At 61.2% G+C, this 18,597-nt stretch overlaps 1 protein-coding gene across 2 annotated transcripts; it reads left to right on the plus strand.

The window, feature by feature from the left end:
- Positions 1–649: 649 nt before the first annotated feature.
- On the plus strand, positions 650–16,879 carry PLCB3 (phospholipase C beta 3). 2 transcript variants are annotated; one of them, XM_070457557.1, is made up of 31 exons: positions 650–905; positions 4,185–4,262; positions 4,530–4,598; positions 4,688–4,828; positions 5,050–5,129; positions 5,235–5,288; positions 5,381–5,456; positions 5,558–5,658; positions 6,193–6,359; positions 6,432–6,578; positions 7,458–7,698; positions 7,900–7,984; positions 8,060–8,246; positions 9,003–9,208; positions 10,071–10,167; positions 10,247–10,331; positions 10,613–10,737; positions 11,067–11,221; positions 11,302–11,463; positions 12,049–12,148; positions 12,229–12,333; positions 12,552–12,643; positions 13,908–14,073; positions 14,163–14,198; positions 14,301–14,493; positions 15,063–15,204; positions 15,301–15,377; positions 15,559–15,648; positions 15,739–15,796; positions 16,097–16,183; positions 16,275–16,879. In XM_070457557.1, exons 1-31 carry the CDS (start codon positions 807–809, stop codon positions 16,476–16,478), a joined length of 3,705 nt encoding a protein of 1,234 aa, XP_070313658.1. In that variant the 5' UTR covers positions 650–806; the 3' UTR covers positions 16,479–16,879. The 2 variants fall into 2 exon arrangements, with proteins under 2 accessions (XP_070313658.1, XP_070313659.1); XM_070457558.1 differs by having other exon boundaries at positions 15,066–15,204.
- The last annotated feature ends 1,718 nt before the right edge of the window (positions 16,880–18,597 follow it).

The following is an 18,597-nucleotide window of genomic DNA, read 5'->3' on the forward strand; positions in this document are numbered from 1 at the left end:
TGTTCCAGGGCTCGCTGTACAAAGCCAGGGTACTTGGGTCCTCAATGGAGGCGGCAGGCGCCGGGCCTCCCCGGGCTAGGGATGGGGGGAGGGCGCCTGCGGCGGGAGGCCCATTAGCTTGCTAATTGCTCCCAGGGAGGGGGACCGAGCTGCTGCAGGAGGGGGTGAGGCAATGTAAGGGCAGGGGGGGTGGGGGTGGGGGTGGGAGTGGCTTTTCCAGCACTGAGCTAAACGCTGCAGGAGTGGGGTGGAAGGCAGGTCTCTTCTCCCTCAAGCCCAGGTATTGCTCTCTGGTAATACCCCCGCCCCTGCCCCTCAGAAACCTCAGTGGGCTGACCCCAGCGCCCGTCTTCAGCAGCGCCCTCTACATCCAGTCCCCTGGGTGGGACTTAGCACGCCCTCTACACCCAGTCCCCTGGGTGGGACTTAGCACCCCAGTCCCTAGGCGCCCTCCCTCCACCCCGGGCCGGTTCAGCTGAGTTCCCCCAGCGAAGCACCCCAGTCCAGGCGCGCCCGAGTCCCATCCCTCCTCTGGCTGCAGTCGCCGCCCCGGCCGCCAGGGGGAGCCGACGCGAGGCGGGCCGGCCGGACGCGGTGGGAGGGGGCGGTCCCGCTGCGGCCCCGCCCCCGCCCCGCCCCGGCCGGGCCCCGCCGATTCTCTGGTCTGTCCGGGACAGACTGGCGGGCGGGCGGGCGCAGACGCCGCCGGGCCGGAACGGGCCGTGCGGTAGCGCGCGGAGGGAGCAGCGGCGCCGTCGGGTCCCCGTCGGGGCTCCGCGGGTCCCCGACCCGCCCCCGGCCTGGCTATGGCGGGCGCCAGGCCCGGCGTCCACGCGCTGCAGCTGGAGCCGCCCACCGTCGTGGAGACCCTGCGGCGCGGGAGTAAGTTCATCAAATGGGACGAGGTGAGTACAGGGGCCCCCTGCTCCGCCCAGATCCGGGGACTCCGTCACGCCTGCTTCGCCAGACGCCGGGGACCCCCGGCCCAGACGGCCTGATCACCGCGCCACCCCCATCCCAGCCTGGCTGCGCTCCGGAAACTTGAGTCCCCAGTCGTCCCCGTAAGGAAGACTTTGTCCCCCACCCGCCAGTCCAGCCCCTCTTCTGCGGAAAATTTGACATTTATTCCTTGGCTCGGAGATTTAGAACCCCAATAAATTCTAGCCCCCGCTTTTTCAGTCGTCCTTCTCACCTCTCCCTGCCCGTCTAATTCTCGTTCCCCCAACCCTGGCCTGGTCACCAGACCCCTGCCCGGCACTGGACGGTCTGGCTCAAGAACCATGGCCCCCACACTGGCTTAGCGTACCCCCATTCTGACTGGGTGCCTCTGGGACCCTGCCCTTCCCCGTACCCTAGTTTGAACATTCTTCTCCATTCATCACTTTTTCACCCTGTTTTGGCTGGCACCCCTTTGCCCTGCTTCTGGATCCCAGCCCAGCTCCTCGCTCTGGTGGGAGTACCAGGTCACCCCACCTGGAGACTTTGCCCCCCAAGTTCCTCCACCTCGGGGGAACTTTGCTCACCACTCATTAGCACCGGGACTTTGAACCCCAATAAATCCTGGCCCCCCTTTATCTGACCTGCCTCTGGTGCATCCCCGAGGCCCCGCTCCCACCTGCGGCTTGGCGACGGGTCCGGCCCCTTACGCTCGTTTCCACAGCGCCCCCTCCCCTGACCCCTGGGCCCCTCCTCGCCGGCCTGAGCTTCCTTGCTGCTCCTTCCCAGCCAGGCCGGAGGCCTGGAAGACTCCCGGCTCCTTTCCGGCTGGGTGGGGCGGGTAGGCGTGAGAGCTGGGGGAGGGGCTGGGGGCGTGGCCTGAGGTAACAGGTGTGCCCTAGAGGGTGTCCCGGCGCCCCTGGGACTAGGGCAGACCCCTCCCCCCAGGCCTGCTTGAAGGGAAAAGTTTCTCCTTTTCCTTACAGTGTGATAAACCCAAATAAGGAAGTGGGAACAGGGAGAGGGCCCTGGGGGTGGGGTGGGGGTTGCTGACGAGGACTTGGGGCCTGAGAGGCTGGGGCTCCAGCTGCCTTTGAAGACCGGGCCCCTGAGGAGGGTCAGAGGGAGGCCCTGGGGGCAGTGCCCACAGAACTAGCCCCTCACACTACTGGGGGCCCCTGAGCCCCAGGGCAGGGTTGGCAATCCCAGAGAAGGGCTGAGGGTGGGTGTCAGCCCACTGAGGTGGGGAGGCCCAAGCACCCCAAAAGTTTCCAAGCTGCTGTCCCCTCTGCCTCCAGCTCAGTCTCCCATCTTTCCTAAGCAAAGCCTGAGATGGGCGGGGCTAGTGCAGTCCCCATCCTCCCGCAGATGGAAACTGAGTCTGGAGAACAGAGGCTAATCCCAGGCCTCACGGTGGCGTGGTGGCTGAGGCCAGCAGCTGGGAGTTTGGCAGAGGTCCTGGTTCCCGGATTCCTAAACCTTGGGACTCGGGAACCATACTTGTTATTGTTGTTCATTGCTCAGTCTTGTCGGACCCTCCATGGACTGTAGCCTGCCAGGCAAGGGATTTCCCAGGCAGGAATACTGGAGTGCATTGCCCTTTCCTCCTCCAGGGGATCTTCCTGATCCAGGGATTGAACCCACATTTCCTGCATTAGCAGGTGGATTCTTTACCGCTGAGCCACCAGGAAAGCTTCTGGAACCTTATTAGTAGTGTTAGTCGCTCAGGCATGCCCGACTCTTTGTGAGCCCATGGACTGTAGCCCACCAGGCTCATCTGTCCATGGAATTCTCCAGGCAAAAATACTGGCGTGGGTTGCTCCTCCAGGGGATCTTCTGGACCCAGGGATCAAACCTGGGTCTCCTGCATTTCAGGCAGATTCTTTACAGTCTGAGCTGCCAGGGAAGCTCTGGAGCCATACTGCCTGCATGCACATCTTGGCTCCTTTTATGACCTTAGGAAAGCTGCATAGTCTCTCTGTGCCTCAGTCTTCTCACATGTAAAATGGGAAGAACAGTAGCGCAAACCTCATAGGATGTTAAGAGAACTAAGTGAGCTCCTAGACAGCGAGTGCTTCAACCTGTACCTGGCAAGCAGAAGGGAGGGTGAGCTGTTGTACTGACCACCGGTGAGCAGTAACCTGGGAGTGGCACCAGGGTGAGTCAGGGTCTTCTGTTGGTCTGGGGCACGAGAGTTCTGGGCTTCCCTTGTGCTCAGTGGTAAAGAATCTGCTTGCCAGTGCCTGCTAATGCAGGAGATGCGAGTTCGATCCCTGGGTCAGGAAGATCTGGAGAAGGAAATGGCAACCCACTCCAGCATTCTGGGCTGGAAAATCCCACGGACAGAGGAGACTGACAGGCTACAATCCAAGGGGTCGCAAAGAAAGACACCACTGAGCAACTAAAGAACCACAGGAGAGCTCTGCCTGTGGCTGCTTGGTCACTTGGGCCCGGGCTGAGTCTGAGCCTCTGGTGACACCACCCCCTCCCCACCGCTGCTAGTCCTGAGTCACACAGGGTGGCTCTTCTCGGAAATGGAGCCAGGGCACTCTTTTGCTGCCCTCCCACCGGCCAGGGCTGTTTGAGTGAGGGCTGAATTCACTGTCTGGGCCTGAGGGCAGGATGCGTACCTGTCCAAGGGTACTTAGTTTGTGCTGTGAGATGGGTGGGGTGAGCCTCGAAGCTGTGGGGCTCCAGTGGGATACAGAGTGGGGGAGTAATGGACTTTGAAGCCGGTATAAGGGGTGGCTGGCTGTCCTGGGGACCCGAGGGACACAGAGGACCATGAAGGTCAGGCTTCCAAACCCTCTTTTTTCATTCCATAAATATTCCCAAGGGGGCTGTGGGGGCTTCAGTCACCGAGGACTTCTCGGACCTTATGAGGAAACAGCCCAGGGTTGGGGTCTGGGGAGGCTTCTCCAAGGAGGCGGATCAGATTTCGTGGGTAGAGAAAGAAGGGAAGATATCCCTGCATGGGGACAATGATGCAAAACCTGGAGATGGGGAATGGATAGTTAGTGGTCCATGTGGCAGAGTCTTAGGGCAAGAAGAAGGTGGGGCTGGGGAGGGGCCTCGGAGCTCAACTCTGTCCTGAGGACTGAAAGGAGCCACGGAGGACCTGTGGCCTGGCTGAGCCGTCATCTTTGCTCACTGGCCGAAAGATTGGAGTGGAGGGGCCCAGGGTTCCAGGGACCAAACCTGGGCAGCAGCCCTCCCTCCCTGACCCCTGCCATCCGCCTCATCCCCAGGAGGCCTCCAGTCGGAACCTGGTAACCCTGCGTGTGGACTCCAGTGGCTTCTTCCTGTACTGGACGGGACCCAACATGGTGAGGACGGCGCTGGCGCGGCTTGCTGGGGTCCAGGGCCCCCCACCCCAAACCCCCGACACCACCCCCTGGCTCTGCCCTTGGGGGCGGGGCCCCGCTGCTGCCTGACCTCTCCCCCAGTTCCCAGGACAGGAAGTGCTAAGAACAGGGGCTAAGGCTGGGTCTGCAGCAGGGGGTGAGCGCTCCCTGGCCCGGGTGGGGAGCTTGGGGGCTCCCGGCTCCCACCCTGGAGCCTGTCAGACCCACCCTGGCACCTGGTCTCCCCAGGAGGTGGACACACTGGACATCAGCTCCATCAGGGACACCAGGACGGGCCGCTACGCCCGCCTGCCCAAGGTGCGTGATGAGGGGCCCAGGTAATGGGTGGGAGTCAGGTAATGGGGGAGGGGGACAGCCCTCTTCACCCTTGGCTCTCACCTACTCAGGACCCCAAGATCCGGGAGGTGTTGGGCTTTGGGGTCCCTGATGCCCGGTTGGAGGAGAAGCTGATGACAGTGGTGGCCGGGCCAGACCCGGTGAATACAACATTCTTGAACTTCATGGCCGTGCAGGATGATACAGCAAAGGTGGGCTGGGATCGATGGCTGGGCCTGGGGGAGCTACCGCCTCATTTGCTGAGTTAGCCATCACGTAGCAGGCACCTGCTGTGTACTAGGCTGTCCTCTGCCCCTTTTTTAAATCATCCTCTGACAAAGCGGTTTTTAAGCATTTCCTGTGGATCTGACAGTGGCTGAGCCAGCTCCTCTGTCCCCTACTCACCCCCTGCCCCTGGATCCTGACCCCTTAGGTCTGGTCCGAGGAGCTCTTCAAGTTGGCTATGAACATCCTGGCTCAGAACGCCTCCCGGAACACCTTCTTGCGCAAAGCGTGAGTCCTGGGCCTGCCCTGGGGTAGCGGGGGGCAGGAGTGCATGGGGGGGCAGGTTCAGGTGGCTGTTGTCCCAGGGCGTGACCCTCCCACCTGTCTCCCCAGATACACGAAGCTGAAGCTGCAGGTGAACCAGGATGGACGGATTCCAGTCAAGAAGTGAGCACCCCTTTCCCTCCTCAGCATCTCCTTTGCTGTTCTGACCTTGGTGACCTTTGCCCCACTGACCCTAACCCCTCCCATCTGCTCAGCATCCTGAAGATGTTCTCAGCAGACAAGAAACGGGTAGAAACTGCGCTGGAATCCTGTGGCCTCAATTTCAACCGAGTGAGGGTGCTGGGGACAGGGGTTGGGGGGTGTCACAGTGGGCGCCTGCTCTTTGAGGGCCGGCTGTCCCTGGCTTCTGACTCTCCACTTCTGGCCCCTAGAGCGAGTCCATCCGGCCTGACGAGTTTTCCTTGGAAATTTTCGAGCGGTTCCTGAACAAGCTGTGTCTGCGACCGGACATTGACAAGATCCTGCTGGAGATGTGAGCAGGGCTGACCTGCCTACCAGCCCCTGTGTGTTGCGTCTGGCCTCTCCCGGCGCTGGTGTCCCTTCCAGTCCCAGGAGGGGAGGCGGAGCTCTTGGGGGTCTCTGCGTGCTGGGCTGTGGCTGTGCTCAGGGCTGCCTGGGGCCCTGCTGTGGACAGTTCTGTGCTGACCCTTCTTGGCCAGGGCTGCTCCTGAGACAGCAGGAGGTCCCCCACGCTGGGGACCAAAATGCATTGGCTCAGATGTGTCGTGGGTGATGCTGGAGCTGAGATTGGGCCCAGGAGCTGCAGGCAGGCATGGTGTGGTGGGCCAAACCCTTGGTGGCTTCCAAAGCCCTTACTGATACTAGCGCCGGCACCAACTGGCCAGGAAGGCGGATGGGGAAACTGAGGCCCAGAGGGGCTGAGACTGGCCCCCATCCCCATCAGAGGGTTCTGGAGCTAGGCACCAGCCTTCCGACTCCTCCCCAGGTGAGGGTTTGAAACGGGCTGGTGAGGCTCCAGCCTAACATGGCGTCCCGCCCCCTCCAGAGGTGCCAAGGGCAAACCTTACCTGACGCTGGAGCAGCTCATGGATTTCATCAACCAGAAGCAGCGGGACCCGCGGCTCAATGAAGTGTTGTACCCACCCCTGCGGCCCTCCCAGGCCCGGCTGCTCATCGAGAAGTATGAGCCCAACAAGCAGTTCCTGGAGCGAGGTGAGCCAGCACGGGAGTTGGGGGCAAGGCGGGAGGGCCCCCCCGATCCTACTGACCCCACCTGTCCCCCAGACCAGATGTCCATGGAGGGCTTCAGCCGCTACCTGGGAGGTGAGGAGAACGGCATTCTGCCGCTTGAGGCCTTGGATCTGAGCGCAGACATGACCCAGCCGCTCAGCGCCTACTTCATCAATTCCTCACACAACACCTATCTCACGGGTGAGCGCACCCTTCCTGGCGTGACATCTGCCCTCTGATCCTGAGACTGCCTCCCTCCCTTTGGGGTGGCCCATGCTGGGGAAGCAAGCTGGAAATGGCGAGCCTGTCCTGGGGAGCGAGCTTCTCTGCATAGGTTTCCCCAGGGGAAGGGTTGAGGCCTGCACCTGCCCTGTGAAGGACAGCCTGTGTATGTTGGGGGGCGGGGAGCTGGATCTGGAGACCACCTGGTGCTCTTAAGCTGAAAGGAGGCCAAGAGGTGGGGTGGGGCAGGGTGGGGTGGGAGTTGGGTCAGGTATCCATGAGAGGGACCCTGGAGGCACAGAAAGAATGGAAGGAATTTGCACTGATCCTGAGTGACTGGGAAGGCTTCTTGCAAGGTGTTGAGCAGGGGGAGGTGACCTGGTATGTTTTTAGAAGGATGACGCCTGGTGCTCCGCAGAGATTGGATGGGAGGTGGGGAGGGGCCTGCTGTCCCCGGGAGGAGGTGACAGAGGCTGTCCCAGGGCAGCTGCTGTGGAGGGAAGAAAGGGAAGCAGGGGCAGTGGGGGTGTTGAGGATAACTCCCAGTTCAGGCCGGTGGGATGGGGGTGATGGGAGTTCATCTGAGAGGGGGTGAGGCTTGGAGGTAGAGGGCCCCACCTGTCAGCCAGTGGTGGTGGGTGCTGACTGCCTGGCTTTGGGGCTTTGGGGAGAGGTGGTGCCAGTTCCACAGTGAGTCAAGGCACGGTCAGCAGCTGGCCAGACAAAGCGAGCCCAGGCCAGGCCTCAACCCAGGCTCTGCGTCCCCGGCGCGGCCCCACCCAGCTCAGCGCAGGCCTGGGGAGAAGGGCGAGGAGCCAGGCTGGCCAGGCACTGGTGGTGATGGAGCCTCATCCCCAGCGGGGCAGCTGGCCGGAACCTCGTCGGTGGAGATGTACCGGCAGGCGCTGTTGTGGGGCTGCCGCTGCGTGGAGCTGGACGTGTGGAAGGGGCGGCCGCCCGAGGAGGAGCCGTTCATCACCCACGGCTTCACCATGACCACGGAGGTGCCGCTGAGAGACGTGCTCGAGGCCATCGCGGAGACCGCCTTCAAGACCTCGCCCTACCCTGTCATCCTCTCCTTTGAGAACCACGTGGACTCGTGAGTGGGACCCCGATCCCAGCTGGGGGGAGTCCCCGTGGACCCAGGGACAGCCATCTCACCATGGCACTGTTGGATTGCTCCTGTGACCTCTGACCCTGGGAGAGAGCGACCCTTTTGGTGACCTTGACGGCCTCTGACCCACTCTGGGGACATCAGCTGCACCCCAGGAACCTCTGACCTCTGACCTTGGCCCCACAGGGCGAAACAACAGGCTAAGATGGCCGAGTACTGCCGCTCCATCTTTGGGGATGCGCTGCTCATCGACCCCTTGGACAAATACCCGGTATGCGGCTCAGAGATGGGGTGGGGCATGAGGGTGAGGGCGCCCAGCAGACGCTGACCTGTCTGTGCCCACCAGCTGGCCCCGGGCGTCCCTCTGCCCAGCCCCGAGGACCTGATGGGCCGCATCCTGGTGAAGAACAAGAAGCGGCACCGACTGGGTAGCGGCGTCCCTGATAGCTCCGTGCGCAAGCGGCCACTGGAGCAGAGCAACTCGGCCCTGAGCGAGAGCTCCGCCACCACCGAGCCCTCCTCACCCCAGCTCGGTGAGATCCTGGCCTGACCTCCGACCCCAGTCCCGACCCTAAGCCCCCAGTTCCCTGAGCCCAGCCCTCCCTGGGGACGTGCCTTCTGCTCCCAACCTGACCTCCCCCCTCTCGAGACACTCGCCACCTGTCGGCTGAGTATGGGACCTCTGACTCCTGACCCCAGTGGGATGTGGTTGACCCTCCTGACCCTCCAGCTAACACCTCACAGAGGTGTTCCCCCTCAACCAGGTTGTGCCTCAGGCCTCTGACCTCTGACCTCAGTGAACCATCTCTCTCCTGACACCACTTCTGAGTGTACCTTCCCAGCAAGTCCTCATTTCAGTTCACCCTGGACCCCTCGCTTTATTGAAGTCCCTCTTCCATCTGACCCCTGACTGCTCACCTCCCTAAGCCCCCTCACGGGGTGTGGCCCTAACTGACCCCTGACTTGGAACCCCACCTTATCATCCTTCACGCCCATTGTCAAGGCTGTTGTATCCCAGTTCTCACCCTTCTGAGCCACCCTACCTATCTCCCTGAGTTACATCTCCCTGGAGTTATATCTGCACCCTGACCTTTGACCTTTGACCCCTCTACACTACCACTGGGTTTGATCCCATTCAACTCCTGACCTCCCCCCTCTCCCCAGCCACGCTGCACTGAGAGTACCCCTGGACTCCATGAGGCAGCTCTGCACCCCCCGGGCCCAACCCTTCCTGGCTCCTGAGCGACTGTGTGCCCTGACCCCTGACTCCATGGCCTTGTCCTCTGCAGGGTCCCCCAGCTCTGACAGCTGCCCAGGCCTGAGCAATGGGGAGGAGGCGGGCCTCGAGAAGCCTAGCCTGGAGCCTCGGAAATCTCTGGGGGAGGAGGGTTTGCAGCGGGGCCCTGATGCTCTTGGACCTGCCTACCGGGAGGATGAGGAAGAGGATGAGGAAGAGGAGGAACAGACGGACCCCAAAAAGCCGACCACGGATGAGGTCAGGCCTGCGAGTGGGATGAGGGGGCGGCGGCATGCCTTCACTTCCCAAGTGGGCTGAGCCCTGACTGTGCCAGGCACAGCCCTGAGTGCTGGGTCCGCCTGCCCTCCCAGAGTTCACATGTGGGGTGTGTGTGGAGTGGGGGAGGGTCTTAGGTAAACAGGTGTGGAAGCCAGTGTGAAACTGTGTTTGGGATGTGGGCTGGGAGGGGTGAGTGAGGGTGCAGAACCAGGGTGAGGAGTGGGAGTTGGACCTCGGCGAGGACGTTAGGTGAGCGGACTGAGGAAGGGGGACTGTGCAAAGGCCCTGTGGCAGGGCCAGAGAGTGTGGAGGAGGGGGGACACTGAGTTCTGGGAAAGGGAGGTGACAGGAAAGGTCAGCGCTGAGACTGGGTTGGGGAGGGGCCCAGAGTGGGGACAGGTGTGGGCAAAGGTGAGCGAACTCAGGTTGCAAGGCTTAGGGACCTTGTGAGGTACCCAAGAGGAGGTGGCGAGGTGGTAGCTGGAAATGAGAATGGGGGTTGGAATTTGGGGGCTCACCCTCATGTGAATAATTGAACCCCTGAGGTTGGCTGAGGAGTTCCAGCTTCCAAGGATCAGGGGGGCAGGCGGCAGACCGGGAAGGTGGGGTCCGGGGTCCAGGGCCCGGTCATCAAGGCCCAGAGGGAAGGTTGTGGGGTGCATGGAACTACAATGGACAGGCCGTGTTCGGGCTGGGATCTTTGCTAGGAGCCCCTGGGCAGTGTGATTGCAGGGCTGGGAAGAGGGTCAGCACCTCTTCTGTGGTGCGGGGGCAGGTGAGGGAACTTCCAACTCCTGGCTGGGGGGCACGGAACCGGTGACCCTGCGATTGGGGGCCACAGGGCACCGCCAGCAGTGAGGTCAACGCCACTGAGGAAATGTCCACACTCGTCAACTACATCGAGCCTGTCAAGTTCAAGTCCTTCGAGGCTGCTCGAAGTGAGTGGGGTGAGAGGTGGGGGAAGGGGAGGCCGTAGGGCTCTGCCAGGCCTGATCCCCTCCCACCTCCACCCCGCAGAGAGGAACAAGTGCTTCGAGATGTCATCCTTCGTGGAGACCAAGGCCATGGAGCAACTGACCAAGAGCCCCATGGAGTTTGTGGAGTATCCTTCCGCGCCGGCTGTCTGGCAGGCCGGGGTGGGGCTGCTCACGGGGAGGCAGGCTCGGGTGGTCCTACCCCTCCTGGCTCTCGAGCACCCCTGTCTGGGTTGGGAGTGGGCCTGGGAGACTGCCCAGGGCCTAGGCTGAGAAGTGGGGATTGAGGGGCAGCTTGAGCCAAGGCCGGGAGGTGGGTTTACAGGAGCCGAGGATGGGCCTGGAGCACTCGGCTCAAGGCAGGACGCGGGGCCAGTACCTGCCTGTGGTCCCTGACCGTCAACCTCAGATACAACAAGCAGCAGCTCAGCCGCATCTACCCCAAGGGCACGCGCGTGGACTCGTCCAACTACATGCCCCAGCTCTTCTGGAACGTGGGCTGCCAGCTCGTTGCACTCAACTTCCAGACCCTGGGTGAGTGCTGCCCTGCCTTGACCTTTGACCTCTGGCCCCCAGCCTCACGAACTTCTGTCCCTTGACCCTATGAGTCTTGACTGCAGGGACCTCTGACTCCAATCCCAGATCCCCACATCCAACTGAGACCTCGTCTAACCCTAACCCCTGATCTTGGCTGATGCTAGACCTGGCCCCTTGTCCTGTCTTCCCAGAGTCTGGATCCTGGATGCCATCTGATCTGACCTGAATGACCCCTGGTCCCCCCACTGCACTGCATGGCAGTGTCCTTCCTGACCCTGACCCTATTCCACCTGCTGACCCTTGCCCTCCCCATGTCGCTCCCCTAGATGTGCCGATGCAGCTCAATGCAGGTGTGTTCGAGTACAATGGGCGCAGTGGCTACCTACTCAAGCCTGAGTTCATGCGGCGGCCAGACAAGTCCTTTGACCCCTTCACCGAAGTCATCGTGGATGGCATTGTAGCCAATGCCGTGCGGGTCAAGGTGGGGCCGGGAAGGGTGCAGGCCAGGGTGTCCCGGGGTCAGGACTTTTGAGCAGCCTCCTCACCCTCCTGGCCCCCCAGGTGATCTCGGGGCAGTTCCTGTCCGACAGGAAGGTGGGCATCTACGTGGAGGTGGACATGTTCGGGCTCCCCGTTGATACGCGGCGCAAGTACCGCACACGGACCTCACAGGGGAACTCGTTCAACCCCGTGTGGGATGAGGAGCCCTTCGACTTCCCCAAGGTGAGCCCCAGACCTGCCGGGCTCTCTTGGTGGGGGAACAGGAGCACCCTGTGGTCGGGGGTCAGAGGTGGGGGTGCCGAGGCTAGGCCTGTCACCCCAGGTCCTGCTTGTCTGCGTGTCAGGCTGGAGCTCCCTGCCCTCTGTGGGGTCAGGGTTGGGGGACAGGAAGCTGAGACGGCAGGAGGTCCCTCAGCCCCCCGGGGGCACAGCCCACCCCCTCTCCCAGGCAGGAGGGACTTGCCGCAAGCTCATCCCAGCTTCTCCCCACCTCCCAGATGGATGGGCCTGCTGAGGATTCGGCCTCAGTCTCAGATGCGTGGCTTGCTCTAGGTGCTAAGTTGGCAGTGACCAGACCCTTCCCACCATAATGATGCCTGGAGGGGGTCTGTCTCCCTGTCCTCTGGACTCAGGGCTCTGGGAGACACTGGCCACTTCTGGCCAGGCTGCGGAGGTGTGGGTCCATCATTGGCTCAGGGCAATGGTGACTGATGGTCTGTGGTCGGGTCACGTGGTCCAGGGGCCCACTCTGGATGGCGGCCTTGCTGGCCATGGTCAGCTGTGGCTCAGACCAGTCTGGGCCCTCAGGTGGTGCTGCCCACGCTGGCTTCGCTGCGCATCGCGGCCTTTGAGGAGGGGGGCAAGTTCGTGGGGCATCGGATCCTGCCTGTCTCCGCCATCCGCTCAGGTGAGGCCATCTGGGCTCTGGGCACTTAGGGGGGCACAGTGTGTGGAGACCTGTGCTCAGCCCCTTTCCCGCCCTCCCAGGGTACCACTACATCTGCCTGCGGAACGAGGCCAACCAGCCGCTGTGCCTGCCAGCCCTGCTCATCTACACCGAGGCCTCCGACTACATCCCCGATGACCACCAGGGTGAGCCACAGGGGGGCTGGAGTGGGGCAGGCCAGGCAGGGAGGGTGGGGACAAGGACACCACCAGGGCCTGGGAGTGGCTGGGACTGGTGGCCCCAGGTGGGTGGTAAACAGATCTGAAGGTGGTTTTGCAGTCCCTGCGTGAGACCAGAGCTGGGGAGGGTGTGGGTCCAGGGGTTTTGTCTCTGAGACCCTTGCCCTCTGCCGCTCCACCTGCAGACTATGCAGAGGCCCTGATCAACCCTATCAAGCATGTCAGCCTGATGGACCAGAGGGCAAAGCAGCTGGCCGCCCTCATTGGGGAGAGCGAGGTGAGCCAGGGCAGGTCAGGGGCAGGCATAGTGATGCCTGGAGGGGTCTGTCTGCCTGAGCTCTTGACACGCAGGAGGCAGCAGGGCTCAGGCTCACCTGGACCCTGGGGGTCAGGGTGGGGGAGTGGTCAGAGCTGACCCCTGGGCCCAGCACTGGTGGGGAAGCACCCTGCAGCCTTCTCCGCTCTCCTCCGTCTGCACCGCCCATGCCAGTCCCAGCTGGCGGTAGGACTCTTCTCCCCGAGGGGCCTGTTCCCTGCTTACTGCCAATGCCAGCTTCAAGGGTTCACCCACGCTGTCCCTTCAGCCCTGGGCTCTACCTTCAGTACCCTTCCCCCACGCTGCATGGCTGGGGCTCCTGGGCTCTCTCGTTCAGGAGGCTCAGCTGCCTGGGCTTACTCCGCACATTTTAAGGAGGTGGAAATCCCTTCTGCATGAGAAAGGCCTTCGGGACTGTCCAGTGCTAGAATTTTTCTGGCTCCTGGCAGGCTCAAAGCCAGGGTGCAGAGCTCAGCTGCTTCACCAGGGCAGTTGGAAGCCCTAAAAGCTTTTCAAGCCTGGTCCTGGGAGCCATGAGGCAGCCGTGGCTTCTGCGGGGAGGGGTCAGGAGCAGAGGCTTGCCGCACATCTAGGCCCGGTCCCCTGGGGACCTGCGGCAGCAGGGAAGAGAGCCGGCTGCCTGGAGTTATTAGCGGGAGAGACTAGTGCCCCCTCTGCGGTCACTTCCTTCGTTGATTTAATCAGGAGCTAAGCATCGAGGAAGATGAGCAGCTGTGGGCAAGGGTGGAGGGGGACTCAGAGACAGGAGGGAACTTGGGGCTGGGCCAGGGCTTTCCAGAACAATCTAGAAGTTCCTAACCATATGCAATAAGGCCTGGCATCCTAGAGACATGATCTCACGTTCTTGTCCCCATGCCCCACGTGCCAAAGGGGGTTAGAAATGTGTATCTTGTTCTCATGAAGTTATTCTCACAGCCCTACATGACAGATGAGAGGAGTCCAGGGCCACGGGCTGAGGGAGGTTGTAAAGGACCGAGAGTCTAGAGAGGGGGGAATTCCCTGGTGGTCCAGTGGTTAGGACTCTACACTTGCACTGCTGAGGGCCCGGGTTTGATCCCTGGTTGGAGAACTAAGGTCCTACACAAGCCTCATGGTGTGGCTCCCTTCCCCCAAAATATTTAAAAAAATAAAAGGAGGGTCTGGAGAGAGTAGCATTTCTAGAACGAGCATAGAGCCTTCTACTTTCTCCACCCCGTCCTCACAGGCTCAGGCTGGCCCAGAGACAAGCCAGGAGACCCAGTCTCAGCAGCTGGGGTACCAACTGAACCCAAACCCCACGCCCAGCCCACTGGACGCCTCCCCGCGCTGGCCCCCAGGCCCAGCCACCTCCCCCACCAGCTCCTCCATCAGCTCCTCCATCAGCAGCCCAGGTAAGGGGTGGCCTGGGGGTAGGCGGAGGGAGGGGAATAGCTCTGTGCTTCTCCAGCTTCTCACAGCCAGCCCTGCCTCTGCTTTCCAGGTCAGCGTGATGATCTCATCGCCAGCATCCTCTCAGGTAGGGGGTGGGCCTGTCCTGGGGGCAGGGCTCCTTCTGGAAGGAACCGGTGCTCCGGCAGGGGTGGTCTGCCCCAGCCCAGCCCGCCTTTGCTGTCCACAGAGGTGGCTCCGGCCCCGCTGGATGAGCTCCGAGGCCACAAGGCCCTGGTGAAGCTCCGGAGCCGGCAAGAGCGAGACTTCCGGGAGCTATACAAGAAACATCAGCGGAAGGCCGTTGCCCTCACGCGCCGGTTGCTCGACAACCTGGCCCAGGCCCGCGCGGGGAGCAGGTGCCGACAGCGGCCCAGTGTCCTGTGAGTGTCCCGCCTGCCCATGTGCTTTGTGCGTGGATGTGAATGTGAATATGAATATGAGGGTTTCTGCACTAGGTGGGCATGGATGGATGGCCCAGGGTTGCCCTTTTGACCCCCAGGAAGGAGGTTTGGTACAAGGAAGACAGAGGACTCTGGTTCCAACCCTCTTTGCAACCCCATGGACTATACAGTCCATGGAATTCTCCAGGCCAGAATACAGGAATGGGTAGCCTTTCCCTTCTCCAGGGGATCTTCCCAACCCAGGGATCGAACCCAGGTCTCCCATATTGCAGGCGGATTCTTTACCAGCTGAGCCGCAAGGGAAGCCCCTTTCCGCCAGGAGGGATACCTTTTTTGAGGTCCCCATAAGAGCATGTTTCCAGGGGCTGTTGCCCAGACAGGCTCCTAACATTTGCATGGAGCTAATGGGCCTCCTCCTTGGCATAACCAATCCCACTTGTCTGGGCTGGTATCTGTCACTTCCAGCGGGCACCTGCTCTGTCCCCCTGCCCTCTCGGCCCAGGTCCATGTGATGACCTGAGTATTATCCAGAGGGGTTCTCCCCACAGAAGCGGGGAGGATGAGAGGGCAGAAGAGGAAGAGGTGAGCAGGTATCAAGAGTTCCAGAAGAAACAGGTGCAGTGTCTGCTAGAGCTGAGGGAGGCCCAGGCGGACACAGAGGCGGAGCGGAGGCTGGAGCACCTGCAGCAGGTGAGGGGCGGGCGGCGGGGGGCGGGGGGCGGGCAGAGCCTGCGCTGGGACAGGCCTGTCAGCCCAGGGTCACCTGTTGGCCACCTGTGTCTGTAGGCTCAGCTGAAGCTCAGGGAGGTTGTCCTGGACGCTCACATGACTCAGTTGAAGAAACTGAAGGAGATAAACGAGAGGTGAAGGCTGGGATCTCGTGGGCAGAGGGCGGGGGTACTCCCTGGTGCCATGAGGTGGGCAGAGAAACACACAGACACACACACACACACACACACGGGTGGGCAGAGACACACACAGACACACACACACACACCCCTGTCCTGCCGTTGACCCTGCCTGTTCTCCCACTGGCTCCTCCAGGGAGAAGAAGGAACTACAGAAGATCCTGGACAGGAAACGCCATAACAGTATCTCAGAGGCCAAGACCAGGGAGAAACATAAGAAGGAGGCGTAAGGGCATCAGGGCTGGGAGCCAGTTGCGTGCTGGGCAGGCCGGGTGGGTCCCTGGGCGCTGAGCGCATCCTCCTTGCTCTCGTGCAGGGAACTGACAGAGATTAACCGTCGGCACATCACTGAGTCGGTCAACTCCATCCGTCGGGTGAGTGAAGCTCAGGTGCCACCCTACCCACCCCTGTTCCTTCAGTCATCCTAAACCGGTATCCTGGGTGCCAACCTGGTGCTCCGTCGCCCTAGAGGGGCTTCCAGATCCTTTCTCTGTGGGTCTGGAACATTTGCTGTTAAAAGTCATCTCAGGACCCTGGTCACATAGTCCCAGGAACCTTTGCCTCCTTGCTCAGAAAGAGGGTCTGCATGACTTCTATGCCCACACAGAACCCTGGGGCCCGGGCCCCTCCCTTAGAGACCCTTGTGTGAACCCTTGCCCCCCACACACGCACAGCTGGAGGAGGCCCAGAAGCAGCGGCAGGAACGCCTTGTGGCTGGGCAGCAGCAGATCCTCCAACAGCTGGCGGAAGAGGAGCCCAAGGTGAGGCCGTAGGTGAGGGGGCAGGCAGGCGGCAGGTGGGCAGAGCACTGGGTGGCCTGACCTGGCCTCTCTGACGCTGCTCCTCCTGCAGCTGCTGGCCCAGCTGGTCCAGGAGTGTCAGGAGCAGCGGGAGAGGCTGCCCCAGGAGATCCGCTGGAGTCTGCTGGGCGAGACACAGGAGGGACTGGGGGACGGGCATCTGGTCGCCTGTGCCAGCAACGGTCACGCGCCTGGGAGCAGCGGGCACCTGCCTGGCGCTGACTCAGAGAGCCAGGAGGAGACTACAAAGCTCTGAACTGGCTGAGCAAGAGGTGGCCACCAGGCCAGGGTGGGCGCTGGGAGGAGGGCAGGAGGCTAAGACACTAAATGCTTTTTTTTTTTTTAACTTTTTATCTTTAGAAATTTTATTTTTTTAAACCAGGGCGAGCACCCCACACTAACTCCCTCCTTTTACCCCCCTGGAGCCCCATTAGTCCCCAGCCCCTCCTTCCTGCCCTCAGTCCTAGGGAAGGTGCTGGGTGGGTCACTCTGGGCCAGAAGGGCCTCACCCCCATGACACCCACACCCTAGAGTGGGAGTTGTCTCCCTCATTTCCCCAGGGAACAGTGGGTGGAGCCTTCGAGCTACGGGAAGTCACATTCTTTCTCTTTCCTTTGGGTATTTTTTTTTTATGTGAATAAACGTGGATTTCAGGGACCTTGTGTGCAGTGTGGTTTGGGGTGGGGCAGTACTGGAGAGGATTCTGGGCCCTAGATCTGGTTCTGCTTTTTCTGGAGCCTCAGTTTTCTCATCTATAAAATGGGCTTGTGGACATTGTGGGTCAGGGCCCCAGCAAAGGGTTTTGAGACATCCTTGCCCAGGAACTGCCTGGTTTTGCCAGTGACCTGACATCAGAGGCCCTCTGGCCTCCCCCAGGCTTTCCCGCCTCTCTGCCCTCTGCCCTGGACTCTCACTCTGCTTCCCCCACCCCTTACTCCAGTTACTTTTCTCCCTCCTGGGCTCTTGTCCTCCCATCATAGAGGTTCAGGCCTCTGCTTCAGGAAGCCTCCCCTGCCCCCTCTTCCTGTAGCCTGATATGACCCAAGCACCCAGTATCTTCCGCCAAGGCTGCTCTTGGCCACACAGGCAGTTGATTCCGTTATCAGAGGATAGACCTGCTAGGGGTGCAGGTGGGCAGCTCAAAACCTGCCCAACATCAGGGGACCCGGGCTCTCAGCAATAGACAGGAAGTAGATGGGCCTGGAAGTGACCCTTGGGAAAGGGGGTGCTGATGGTCACAGCACATGCAAGGGAGACACTACATCCCCCTCCTCCCTGTGAGGGAGATGTTATGCCTGTTTTGCAGATGAGGAAACTGAGGTCACAGCTAAGTCAAGACATCCTGACCTGGAGGCAGGGGGGCCATGGACCCTCTAGGGCAGACTGTCTTCGGCCAGCCTGGAGGACCTGCTCCACGCCTCCCCCTCCTGCCCTGGGACAGCATGGAGTGGCAGAGACCCCGCAGCGAGGGTGCGGCTGGGTTCTACAGCAGGGTCAGGCTGGCACTTCTTCAAGGCCTCTCCCAGCTTCCTGGCGCTTCCCGGGCTGACTGCCTGCCTCCTCCAGAGGAAGGCAGCCTCTTATCTGGGCTTATCTCCTGCCAATTGAGTGTTTTCTTTCTTTGTTTTTGCTGCAGCCTCAGGCAAACAGATGGGGTGGGGAGGCCAGAGAACAGGGCTTCCAGAGCAAGGCCTTCCCTCTTTCTGCAGTCAGGCCTTGTCCTAGCTCCATATCTGCCCCATCTAGGCCCCTCCGCAAGCAACTCCCATCTTCCTGACTTCACACAATAAAACACTATACAGTCCCCAGGTCCTCAAAGACCAGGCTCAACTCCAAACTCCTGGGTGAAAGTGAAAGTGAAGTGGCTCACTCCTTTCCGACTCTGCAACCCCATGGACTGTAGCCTGCCAGGCTTCTCCGTCCATGGGATTCTCTGAGCAAGAGTACTGGGTTGCCATTTCCTTCTCCAGGGGATCTTCCCGATGCAGGGATCAAACTCGGGTCTCCCACACTGCAGGCAGATGCTTTAACCTCTGAGCCACCAGGGAAGCCCCTAAACTCCTGGGTATGACATTCCAGCTCTTGAAAAGCCTGGCCTCCTCTGCAGCTCCCCCATCCTTCCATAGGTCTGCTATTTCCTCTGCTGGAAATGACAGCACCCTCCCTCATGTCTTCAAGTCCCAGGTCTAGCTCACCTCCTCCCTGAAGCCCTCCCTGACTTTCCTCTGCTGGAGGGAGCCGCCTTCACCCTGGTTCCAGGCCCCTGATAGAGCACTGCGCTGGCGTTAACTCCTGGCTGAGGCTGCCTCTCCCCTCGCCAGGAAGCTAGTAATAACGGGGCTGTGGCACAATCCAGATCTGTGTACCTAGTATAA

This window comes from Odocoileus virginianus, chromosome 28 (genome assembly GCF_023699985.2).
Source record: "Odocoileus virginianus isolate 20LAN1187 ecotype Illinois chromosome 28, Ovbor_1.2, whole genome shotgun sequence".
Classification (NCBI taxonomy): domain Eukaryota; kingdom Metazoa; phylum Chordata; class Mammalia; order Artiodactyla; family Cervidae; genus Odocoileus; species Odocoileus virginianus.

What these genes read in the sequence shown, in the direction of transcription:
- PLCB3 (XM_070457557.1), top strand. Translation starts at nt 807, where the DNA reads ATGGCGGGCGCCAGGCCCGGCGTCCACGCGCTGCAGCTGGAGCCGCCC. An exon ending in TTTGAGAACCACGTGGACTC is followed by an intron (nt 7,699 to 7,899) that starts GTGAGTGGGACC and finishes TTGGCCCCACAG; the next exon opens with GGCGAAACAACAGGCTAAGA. An exon ending in CCAATGCCGTGCGGGTCAAG is followed by an intron (nt 11,222 to 11,301) that starts GTGGGGCCGGGA and finishes CTGGCCCCCCAG; the next exon opens with GTGATCTCGGGGCAGTTCCT.